Here is a 12,318-nt window from a genome sequence, read left to right on the forward strand (position 1 = left end):
CTCCACATTTTCCAGTCCACTGATCCAGCCGGGGTTACCACAGTTCATTCTGGAACCTCAGAGCCCCGCTGATCATGGAGTTCTACTGTATCGCGTTGGATCTATACACTTATCGATTTTTTCGAATGGTGATCAGGAATTGGAATATACCAGTTGGATACCATCTGATGTCAGGTAAGGACTCTATGTTATCAGTGTTAGGATAATCAGAGTACGTTTGATGAAGTTATAAGCTGTTTTGTGAAATGTCTTCTTTCGGTTTCACTGTAAAAGTCAGAGAGGAAATCAACCGGGCGATTATCCGTGCGCGGCTCGAATGTGCTTGCGTGCACGTATAATATTGATCATCTAGCGTTTATTTGAAAACGATTCATAAAAAGGCCGACGAATATCAACGTTGTGGAATATTCCAGTAAAAGACGATTTTCATAGAATGCTCCATAATGGGCTGTTTTTTTATCTGAAAACGGGTGCTTTTCTAAATGCTCTGAAACGGAAACGACGCGATAAAAAAACAATCTGCCTTGACAGCACTGACTGGAAAATAGTCTTTGATAATGCGATGGGCAGATTAGACACATAGCCATAATTTAAAACATAGATTAGGCGATATTAACGTTAACATTGGCGCCGATGGTGGCATTCAGCGGGTAAAAAGGAAAACCCGGCGTGGCGCTCAAAGTGTTAAAAAATAAAATAATAATAATAATAAATAGATAAATAAAAAGGGACAGTAAGTAAATCATAAGTAAATAAGTAATAAGGAATAAAAGTGCAAATGTCGGTATTGTAAACAGTGACAGTTTATAGCACCCAGTTGCTCACACCTGCTTATCGATGGCCACTCCGACAGGGAAGGGTCCGGGCCGCTGCGTGTTCAGCTCCCGTTCCCAGACCCGACCCCATGGGGGTGGGGTTTGACAGCCATGCGCAGGCAACCAGGCACTTACACGCAAACAAAGAGCCTCAACAGATCAGCTAATCTAATCTGCTAAAACTCCCATGTCTGTTATATTAGATATGAGTCAATGACACATTTATAGGACTACATTATGAGTGGATTCCAAAGTTCTTGAAGTATCCTATATTTCTATATGACAACTAATAAAAAATAACTTGAACTTGAACTAATATAGTCAATAATATAGTCAACCAGCAACTGCTAACGGGTCGGACCCTTTAGCTCAACTGGTTGACTGCGACCGACTCATCCATAGTTTACAATATTTACTACCAATATAGGTAAAGGTTTTAACTTGATCTTTGAGAGAATGTGTTTTATATTGTAATCTTCACTTGTTTCCACGGTAACAACTACAGTACCTATATGATTTGGCAAACTTCGACCAATCACAAGAGCACAACTACTTTTTTGACGTTTGTGTCATTCTGGGTCATTCTCGCTTTGTTTTCGTGGCACTGTCTGACATCTTTCCTTTCATTGTAGCTATGAATAAAACGTTCACAACTACAACGTTTAAAAACAAATGAGTCAGGTAACCATGACTATATAATTCAATAGTGTATTCTGTTCGTTGTTTTGACTATTGTTGTTTCGTAACGTCCTCCTCTCAGCTCTGCAGCATTGGCTCGCGACTTCAAATGCAGAGGCATATGGGTAGTGGTACTGTAGTAGTTACCATGGTAATGAGTAGAGATTCAATTGCATCAGGTACAGAGTCTTGTGCCCATGACTTTTCTTCAAGTTTTTGTCAAATGTAAAAAAAAAAAAAAAAAAAAACATAGATTTAATTTAATTATGCTCAACTCTGCTCCGGTCAAATGTCAGACAGACCGACCGATAAGTGGAAACATATAAACCTGCTACCGTGAATAACTCCTATGGTAAAATACCTTATAAAAAAAATGAGTCTCATCACCACATCTATGAACCAATCAGATCGCTTGATATGAGCTACCCGTTTCATAAGCTGTGATAATCAGAGAAACAGCCACTCCTTACCTTGTGGGTGTCGGCAGAGATGCTGGTGACGCCCTTTACCCTGAAGTCGAACGGGGCCAGCGGGTAGCCTGCCTTGGTCATGAACACGATGAGGAAGCCTCCTAAACAGGCGTCCACATGCAGAGGGAGGTTGTACTTAACAGCCAGCTGGAACACAACCATGGGAAAAGGGGGTGAGTCACTAAGTATCTCTTAGGTTTTAATGGAGACGCCTGTATATGAAAAAGCAGGGATGCACGGATGCCACTATTTAATCCTAAACTGTCAGCATCAGCTGATACCAAGTGACAACGTGATCCATTCATTTTACTGAACAATACAGACTGGACCTTTAGTGTGAGGTCAGCAGACAGAAATTATTGAGATATAATCCAATTTCCTCCAACAGAAAGATCTAACATCCTTCTATGCGTGCACATGGCAGAGAATGCAGTTATTTTGCTTTGATTTCTAAAATGAGATAAGATATTCCTTTATTGATCCCCGAATAGTAGAAGACATAAATATAGGCAATAAAACTATAGTAAAGATAAAAATAAGCATTTTATAAGCATAATATAATTAACTCTGAATATAAGAATATGAGCCTGTAAGCAGTGTAATCAAAGGTGCGGTTATATTATACGTTACAATAAATATGGACAAACAACTTAAGTAAGTAAGTATACAGTATACATAAGGTATCCTAACTGGTATGATATAAGTCATATGTTATATTATTATTCTGACATACCAAGTGTTGGTAAATTCACCAACAACCTAGTTTATTCCTATTCCTATTTAATTTTTTACTATATTCTATTGTGCTATATTTTTATATTATATTATTATATTTATATTATACAGTTGTACAGCCCTAGGCCTATATTCTATTTCATAATTATATTATTCTATTGTGCTTAACTTAGTTCTTATTTCATTTTACTCCACCTCTTTATTGTATTATCCGTCTGTTAATGTCGCACCGAAAATGACCAAAGCTAAATTCCTTGCATGTGAAAACTACTTGGCAATAAAGACCTTTCTGATTGTGATTCTGAGTTAGCCTGGCATTTGGCCTGGTATTCAGTACTATAATCACTAAGGACGCCTTAACACGTCATTCCCTGCCATGCTAATTCTGCCAATGACGCCGTAACACGTCATTGAGATCAATATTTCAAAAATCTGTGATCGCAATCATATTTCTCCCGCGGAGACTTGAGATCTACTGTTGATCCCCTCTCAACTCTCCAACGGTTCAAGAGCGCCATCTGGTGGCCGATTGGCGGATCGCCCAAACCGGAAACCGGAAACGGAAACTGGTGCTCATCGAAATTCGGTCCGACCACTCGCTATAGGTCCCGGGACTCGAGCGCGACACAATGGATAGCGATCCGTTACCAATAACTCGATAAACAACATGATTTGGACGTATATACTATTATACAACCTGGAGATGGATATTTCATATTTCAACATCCCATAATAGGAATCTTTTTGCTCCACGCTCATCGCCCAACGGCCCGAGGAGACTGGGGTAAGTTTCAGCGTTTATTTTTACCGTGTTCGATACAAACTGCTCTAATGATCATATCACCCACACCACATGAATCATCTAACGTTGGCCACGGAATTATAAACGACCCCCCCCGCCATCCGGTCAACATCAAATGATAAGTAGTAACTTCTAGAAGCACGTCCATTTGAAATTTTTTATCCGGCGCTGATCGCTATCAAACTGTATTTGATCATCAATATAATGCATTTAGGGCTATAAATCACGTTCTGCAGAATGCTGCAGAAAACAATAAAAACATACCGGTATTTATACTTTAGACCGTATTTTAGTATGAATATGTGAATGAAAAAGTAAAACGTTCCTACATCCTGAACGATAGATAATTGATGTTGAATGGGCCATAGTAATGTCAATTTAGCAATACAATTTAAAAAGTTATAGCCCTGCAAAGAAGGGGAACTTCTCCATAGACAAATAGAGCTGGCAGAGGATGGTATAAGGATGTACATAAGCGTGGAAGTGAAAGGGTTAACTTAGTTCTTATTTCATTTTATTTTACTCCACCTCTTTATTGTATTATCCGTCTGTTAATGTCTGTCCGCTAATGTCGCACCGAAAATGACCAAAGCTAAATTCCTTGCATGTGAAAACTACTTGGCAATAAAGACCTTTCTGATTGTGATTCTGAGTTAGCCTGGCATTTGGCCTGGTATTCAGTAGCATTACAGGCTTTGGGGAAAAAGGCATCGCTCCTGACCTTTGCTACTTCGGCAATGGGGTCGATGATTCCGTGGGGGAACTGGGGCGCGGAGCACACAAGCATGGCTGTGTTCCTGCCGATAGCCCTCTTCATAGCCTGTGCACAAGACATAAAACATGCTCTATTATAGGGATTATAAGGAGATTCATATCTAGTGACACAACACATTATAAAGACATTCAATTATCAACAGGGTTCCCACAGACATTGCAAAATGAAATTAAAGTACTTTCCTACACACTATTTTTCATTTTTTTAAAGGGCATTTAAAAGGATACACTTCACTTTTAAATGCATTTTCTTTCTATAAAAAAAAATCAGATCCAATATTTATGGCTTAAAACCAATTTCCGACAATTAGTTACACCAACAAAAAAGAAATCTTGATTCAGAACAATTTTATCATGGATGAACAAAACTTTCAATGCGAATGGGTGATTTGAATTTCAAGGACTTTTTAAGCACCTTGTTAAGAAAATTGGCAAAAATCAACCACTTTAAGCACTTCAAGGACCTTGTGCGAACCCTGTTATCAAGACACATGGGCTACGTTCACACTGCAGGCCTTAGTGCTTGATTCAGATTTATTGCTCAGATCTGATTTGTTGTCGTGGCTGTTCACGTTATTTAAAAAACGAGGCCAAGATCAGATTCAAGTGTGAACTGACCCGCATGTGTAAATGAACCATAACAAAGATGGATTCAAACATGGAGGACACTGAAGTAACAGTTTATGGTTTAATTTACAAGTTGATGTGCAGTGGAGGCCAGCTAATTCGTGAGCAGATGATAATGGGGGCGAGGAGGAGGTGAAAGAGAGACATTTCTTCTTTCAATATGCTTTCAAACACAGACCGGTTATGATATGTCCTTTCAAGTTTTTCTTGTACAGAAGGATCAATAATTATATGGTGAACATCTCACTGTCCCTGCACTGACCAGCTCCATCAGAGCCGTCTTCCATGTTTGTATTCACAGATGACTCCCGCTAGTGGAGTATTGTGATGAATGTCAATCTAGAGCAGGGCTTCTCAAACTGTTTTATACCACGACCCCGTTTTATTTAGGAACTTCTTTTGGCGACCCCACACTTAATGTATCGCGTAATTTCAATGTGGAATTAAGGAATATCAAAATAAAAGCACACGTTGTTGAGCTTGATCATGCATGTTTATACGAAAATGTTATTACAGAACTATGTTATCAATACACATTTATAAAACAAGGCATATTTAGCCAAAATATGTTGCCAGAACATAAATAAAAAGCACTTTTTTTTTTTACTTGCCAATGCTTGCTTCCCACCCACGACCCCACTTTGGGTCGCAACCCGTAGTTTGAGAACCGCTGATCTAGAGTGACGTAAAAGTCGCATGAAGGTTACATTGCAAAAAAGCTGACTTGTATCTGCTTTAGGACCAAATATAAAAGTGGCCCGAATCAGAATTAGAAAAGATCAGATTCTATGTGATGCCAAAAAACGGATCCGAGTCACATATGAGCAAAGAAAATCTGCCACTTACGCCTGCAGTGTGAACATAAACAATGTAGCTCACAATGCCTACTAGAGTACAGTTTCAACTTGACAGAAAACATTCGACATGGACTACATTTGATTTCCTGTCAGATGTTGATAATAGCCAACGCTGCATATTAGCCAACGCTGCATATTAGCCAACGCTGCATATTAGCCAACGCTGCATATTAGCCAACGCTGCAACAGGGAACCAAGTGCAGTGCCAGCTGTTCCGTAGCAACACAATTCCACTGAAACCATCTACACCACTAACCAGACACGCTGGCAATGTTTCCAATTCATTTCAAGAGAAGAAAGCAGATATTTTCTGTCCATTATGTAGAACAGCATATAACAGATCATACAGTCGTCATCATCATATATAGTTTCTGTATTATTCCTTTTTTGCTAGTTGCTAGTTTCAGTATGAGACCTTCCCGTGTGATGGTGCATTTGAGACAGACTTCCCAGGGGGGGGGGGGTCTTCAATTAGCACAACATCTATAAATATTCTCACCTTCACATCTACTTTCATCGTTTTCTTGTCCAGTGGAACGTGAACAAGCTTCATCCCGAAGTAGTGGGCTGCTTTGTCGAAGGCAGCGTGGACGCTCACTGGTGCAACACTGGTTCAAGGAAAATAAAGATAATAGTCGTAAGAAATTGTTAGACCATCATCAATTCAGCACAACAATAATAATAGTAAACCATTTGTGTAGTCGCTTTTTGAAAACAGTGTAGAGAGTGTTTCACAAAGTCCAAAAGCAGAAAAAAGAAAAAAAGAAAAACATCGACACAAAACAATCACAAGTGCAATAAAAAGGAAGTAAATGGAAAACAGCCTCATCTGTAACAAATCTGGATTCGAACCCACGGGGGCTCCTGCGTGTGAACTGGCAAACAAAAAGGAGAACCCCCCCCCTCTGGCCAGCGGAGAGGACCGGGCCCACGAGGCACCAGGCTGTACCACTTACATCTCAGGGTGTTTCACGCCGCGCTCGTACGCCATGTCTCTGTACGCCTTGCACGCCATCAGGATGCTCTCGGTTCCTCCTGAGGTCACCTGAACAAAAAGCACCACAAAGGGGGGCCGGTCACGTGACATCCACGTCTTCTCCGTCATCTGTGCCGTTTATTTATCTGTTTACACAATAACTTATTCCAACAGAGACTATTTGTTTTAGAGCTACGCGCTAAAACAATAAACCACGGCCACAGCCACCTCCGCCACAGAGACAGTTGCGTGTGTGTATATATACAGACTAGGGATGTCCGATATTATTATTATTTTTTTTATTATTATTTTTTTTTTTTTTTTACATTTCTATAACCTTTATTTACCCAGGCAAGCAAGTAAGAACAAATTCAGATTTTATTTATTGTCAAAAGTATGCATAATGTAATGTTAACACTTTGCTTGCCTAAAGTTAAATTCATGATATACCATCCGTTGCCAGCTCTATTTAACATGGAGAAGTTCCCCTTCTTTGCAGGGCTATAACTTTTTAAATTCTATTGCTAGATTGCCATTATTAGGGCCCATTCAAGGTCCTATATGTATTGTTCATGGTGTAGCAACGTTAAACTTTTTCATTCACATATTCATACTAAAATATGATCTAAAGTATAAGTATGTTTTCATCTCTTTCTGCAGCTTTCTCCAGAAACGTGATTTATAGCCCCAAATGCATTATATTGATGATGAAATACAGTTTGGTAGGAATCTGTGCGAGATCGAAGCATTTTGTATGAAAGTATTCTGTACTTCTGTATGACAACTATTAAAGAAACTTGAAACTTGAACTTGATAAAAAATTTCAATTGGACGTACTTCTAGAAGTTTCTACGTATCATCTGATGATGACCGGATGGGCGGGGGATTGTTTATAATTCCGTGGGCAACGTTATACCATTCATCTAATGTGGGTCAAATGTTCATCATAGCAGTTAGTGTCGAACACGGTAATATTACACGCTAAAACTCACCCCAGTCTCCGCGGGCCGTTGGGCGATCAGCGTGGGGTAGACAGTTTTCCATTATGGGATGTCGAAATACCCGGTCCATTTCCAGGTTGTATAATAGTATATACGTCCAAATCATGTTGTTTTTTCGAGTTATTTGCAGCGATCGATGTTCACTGTGTGAAGACTGAGTCTCTCTAACATTAGCGAGTGCCCGGACCACATATGGAGTGAGTCCTGCCGGGTTAAAGGTGGACATCCGTTTTTTCGATCTGCCGATCGCCCACCAGATGGCGGTCTTGAACGGCTAGAGGATTGAGAGGAGATCAGAACTGTGTGTGAAGGCTCCACAACGGAAATATGATTCCGATCACAGATTTTGGAAATATTGATATCAAAGACGAGTTCCGGCGTCCTCGGCAACTTGAGCATGGCGGGGAATGACGAGTTCCGGCGTTTTCGGCAGTTAAAGTGTTAATTACCTGAAATTATTCCATTTTGGGGGGGGGGGGGGGGGGGGGGGGAACCCTGCATATATCGGTATCGGAAATTAAGAGTTGGACAATATCGGTAAAAAAGCCAATATCGAGCATCCCTAATACGGACCAATTGGGGATATGGTGCATGTTGTTGACTCGAGCACCGATACGATACATAACACCGTTCTGATAAACAGTGCCGGGAGAGTTTTTATTGTATAATAGCAAAAACAATATTGCTTGTGCAATGTGTGGAGACTCACTGTGCCACAGGAATTGGGTCCACCGTTAAAAAGCGTGCAGGTCATCCTGACGACCTCTGCCTCCATCTTCCTCACGCCTGGGAAGATGTCCGGATGGAGGGGGTTGCTCCACGCGAAGTCCCCGTAGACCTGGCGACAGCAGGCAACGTGATGAGTGACAACGGGGACAGGGTGTCAACAAACTCTGAATTCTCACTGCGAGTAAGTAAGGGAATACTGTGACGTTTAGATTTTTCCTTCACCCAAACGTGTTACATTTGGGACAGACATTTCCACTTTGTCCTTCAGTTTCACCAGGCTTATAAGCATGGTTAGCGTTCCTCTTTGAAACCCACTGGTGTCACTAGCTGCAAGCTAACAAGCTAAATGTATCCCAGGAATGCTAAAAGGAATGCTACAGTACCAATGCAGAGGCTGAATTGTGACAACTGACTGGTGGAGGAATAACAGACTTGAGGATTGAAAATGTCAATGTTAATATCAACTCACTTTAAAGATTAACCTTGACCGGCCGTTCCAAGAATGTCAAGATTACAGGGATCAGATTGGAGAAACATACCTTAACCAAGAGCTTGGTGAGAGTCTCGTCGCCCCAGTAGACAGCTCCTGAAACCCAGCCCTTCTCCCACTGAACTTCACCTGGAAGAAACGAAGCATAGCAAAGCTTAAAAAGGTGCTGTAGGTGTTATTTCTTTTGTTAAAATAGTTGTGTTAAATAGCTCTAGATTCCAACAGCCATCACTTAGTGTTTGGTCAGTAACATGGGTCTCCCAGTCCCTCCGCTCTGCAGTAAAGACAAAATAAATGTTTTAACTTATTTCAAGAAATCTTGCCCAGCCGAGCGATCAACAACAACAAACCAACAAATTAGCTGATTCAGTCACTAATTTGAAGAAGCTTGTAAAAGCCCATCTTCACTGAGAATCGTTTTCTTAATAGGCTGTTAAGTTTTACATTATTAGATAAGATAAGATATTCCTTTATTGATCCCTTGGGGAAATTCGGGACATTACATTTAGTTAGCTGACGCTTTTATCCAAAGCGACTTACACATTGTGAACAAGTCAGCAGGACTTCATCTGTACAGCTCTGGCAGCTGAGGGTCAGTGGCATTGATCGTCAAATAGTGTCAAACCTGAGTGTTACACTCTGAGTGCATAGTAGTATAGACATATCAGCATGGTAGGTAGTAGTATAAGTATAGTAGCATAGTAGTAAGGTACATAACAGTACAATAAAGTTATTTATTTATTTCAGATATTGTTTGAAGAGGTGTGTTTTTAGTCCACAGCGGAACATTGGCTGGGTTTCAGCTGTCCTGATTGTGGTGGGAAGTGCGTTCCACCATTGTGTAGCGAGGACCGAGAATAACCTGCTTCTCTTTGATGACCCCCCCCCTTTAGTACTAGTAGTGTACTTTAGTGTCTAAAAATTTAATCTACCTACCTCAGTTGTAAAAAAGAAAAATCCAAACTTCAAATTATTTATTATCGGGCGGCTGGGTGGCGCAGCGGACATTGCACTTGTCACCAACGCAAGAGACACCGGGTTCGACTCCGGCTGTCGGCGTTGCCTCCGGCTTGGGCCAGTCGTCATACTAACTCAATTGGCAGAGTTAGCGGGTGGAAGTCGATGGGTGGTAATCTGGACGTTGTGGACAGCGACTCCTACAGGTCGGTTGGGGACGCCTGCACAGCAGAGACAGGAAATGGCGGGGGTAGTGTGAGCCTCCCACACGTTACACCTCGCCAATGAGAGTCCGCGCTGGCAGGTGAAAAGATGTGACAGGCTGCCTCCTCATGTATCGGAGGGGACACGTGATGCAAGGCTTCTATCCTCCCTACAACCGGCCAGTGGGGGGCATATGCAAGCAACGTTCAAGACAGGGGAGGGGAGAATTGGCACAGCGGGTAATTGGGATGGGTGAAAAATAGAAAAAGGAGAAAAAGTGGTTTCAAATTCTTTTTTTTATTTATTATCATTATTATTTATTTAGAACAATGTTAATATATATATATAATATATAATATTGCAGCGAGCGTTGTCTGCATCTAGCTTTGTAAAGTGTAACCACACTTGAGACCGTTTTCGGCTTGCTTTGTTGTTCCTAGGTAAGTGTGTATTGTGCGCGTGAACGTGAGGCACACTTCATAAGTTTCGTGGTAGACCAAACGTTGACATCATTGGACTTTTTTTGCATTACCGAAATGTGGCATCTCACGTGAAATCGGTACTCGGTAGTAGCGCCGTGATTCGGTCGATACCCTTAAAAGTACCGGATTCGGTACCCATCCCTATACATGAACACTGTAAATAAAGGTCTACTCACTCAGCGTCTGATACTCTCTGATCTTGTCCAGGACCTGGCTCTGGGAGAGGCCTTGCCCCGGCAGCTGTTTGGTGTAGCTCATCCCCTCCCTCAGGGTACACAGACTGGTAGACATGTCGTCAAGGGCCTTGTTCAGCTGGGTCTGAATCTGTCACGGCCAGACCATGAAGTCACTTTATAGAACATCAAAACCCCTGGCTGTAGTTGAATTCATTAGGCACTGGAGAATGTGTTTACAGTCAGCTCCATAAATACTTGGACATTGACACCGTTTTGTGGCTCTGTACACCACCACAATGTACATGAGCACATATAGAAAATGTTGTAATTCCTACACTGTTCACCTGATTTGGATGTAAATACCATTAAATTAAAGCTGAAAGTGTGCACTTAAAGCATTGTTTCATTTCAGATCCATTGTGGTGGTGTACAGAGCTGGAATTATGAAAACTGTGTCGTATTTATGGACATGACTGAATATGTTTATGTTTATTTAGGATCCCCATTAGCTTTTGTACTTGACAAAAGCTACTCTTCCTGGGGTCCGACACTTAAAACAATACAACAATAATCAGGACATTACATCATTAACAATATTATCCTCAGTTAAGGAGTGTACAAGATACTTATCAGTATAAAGTATACAAATTAAATTTAAATAAATAGTGCTTCCTGAGCAATAAGCACAGGCATAGAGGCAACTAAAGCATCAAGAGTTTGAGTCAAACAAAAAAGAATAGAAACAAAGAATTAGCCGACAGATGTTTTTTGGTAACAGAAGACATTATTACATGGCCTCGTCTTTTGGAGGCGACTCCGAATAGATAAAAACAGACAGTCTGTTTCAAAACAAACATCAGCCTGAACAGACTCCTCAGTCAGATGTGGAGATGATGACCAGAAGTAACCCCAGATTTATCACCAGTCTATGATGCAAAGTGTGCCAAAGGTCTGAACCCCCCCCTCGGCGTGCCTAAGCCCACGCAGTCATCCGAGTATGACTCAGAGCAGCTTTCTAGAGGACCAAGGGGAGAGAGAGCCAGGGCACATCTGCCCCAGGGAGGGACAGGAGAAACCACGGATGCTTACTGTCGTGCCAACAAAGGGTATTTTTCGGATGAGTCGAAAGAACTGCTTCTTGATTCTGGATGCCAGACCTGTGAGCCAACAGAGAAAGAAACAGGCAGTTGTGGTGGAACACCGGTATGTCAGACGAGAGAGACGACCGCAAATGTTGAACAGCTGACTATGAGTGGGCCAGGAATCACACAGGTCAAGACATGCGAAGGTCTTATGAAATCTGGGCCGATGATCGCAAAGCATTTTTGCGTTAACCCCTAGAAGTACTTGGGGAATAGTTCTAAACATGTCTAGCTAGTTTCCCCACAGAAAGCTCAGCAGTGGCTCAGTCCAGCTTTTAGTGTGTGGAGCTAATCGCGTTGCTAGACCACGTTGCTAAGGAGGTTAACCGTGAAGATGGATTGATAAAAAGGCATAGTGAAAATACGAGGTGTCCTTGAACTAAGTCATTTCAGTGCTGTGTTA

General features: G+C 41.4%; 1 protein-coding gene across 1 annotated transcript in view; it reads right to left on the bottom strand.

Annotated features, from left to right (window-relative positions):
* Positions 1–12,318, bottom strand: part of sgpl1 (sphingosine-1-phosphate lyase 1) — a 44,625-nt gene that overhangs the window by 18,886 nt on the left and 13,421 nt on the right. The window contains exons 3-10 of the mRNA XM_084321265.1: positions 11,863–11,930; positions 10,774–10,921; positions 9,004–9,083; positions 8,445–8,573; positions 6,715–6,803; positions 6,258–6,366; positions 4,222–4,320; positions 1,964–2,110 (exon numbers count right to left, since the gene is read on the bottom strand). Of these exons, the coding sequence (XP_084177391.1) occupies positions 1,964–2,110; positions 4,222–4,320; positions 6,258–6,366; positions 6,715–6,803; positions 8,445–8,573; positions 9,004–9,083; positions 10,774–10,921; positions 11,863–11,930 (869 nt within the window). The remainder of the gene's footprint in view (positions 1–1,963; positions 2,111–4,221; positions 4,321–6,257; positions 6,367–6,714; positions 6,804–8,444; positions 8,574–9,003; positions 9,084–10,773; positions 10,922–11,862; positions 11,931–12,318) is intronic.

Source organism: Notolepis coatsorum (assembly GCF_963971535.1).
Source record: "Notolepis coatsorum genome assembly, chromosome: 9".
NCBI lineage: Eukaryota > Metazoa > Chordata > Actinopteri > Aulopiformes > Paralepididae > Notolepis > Notolepis coatsorum.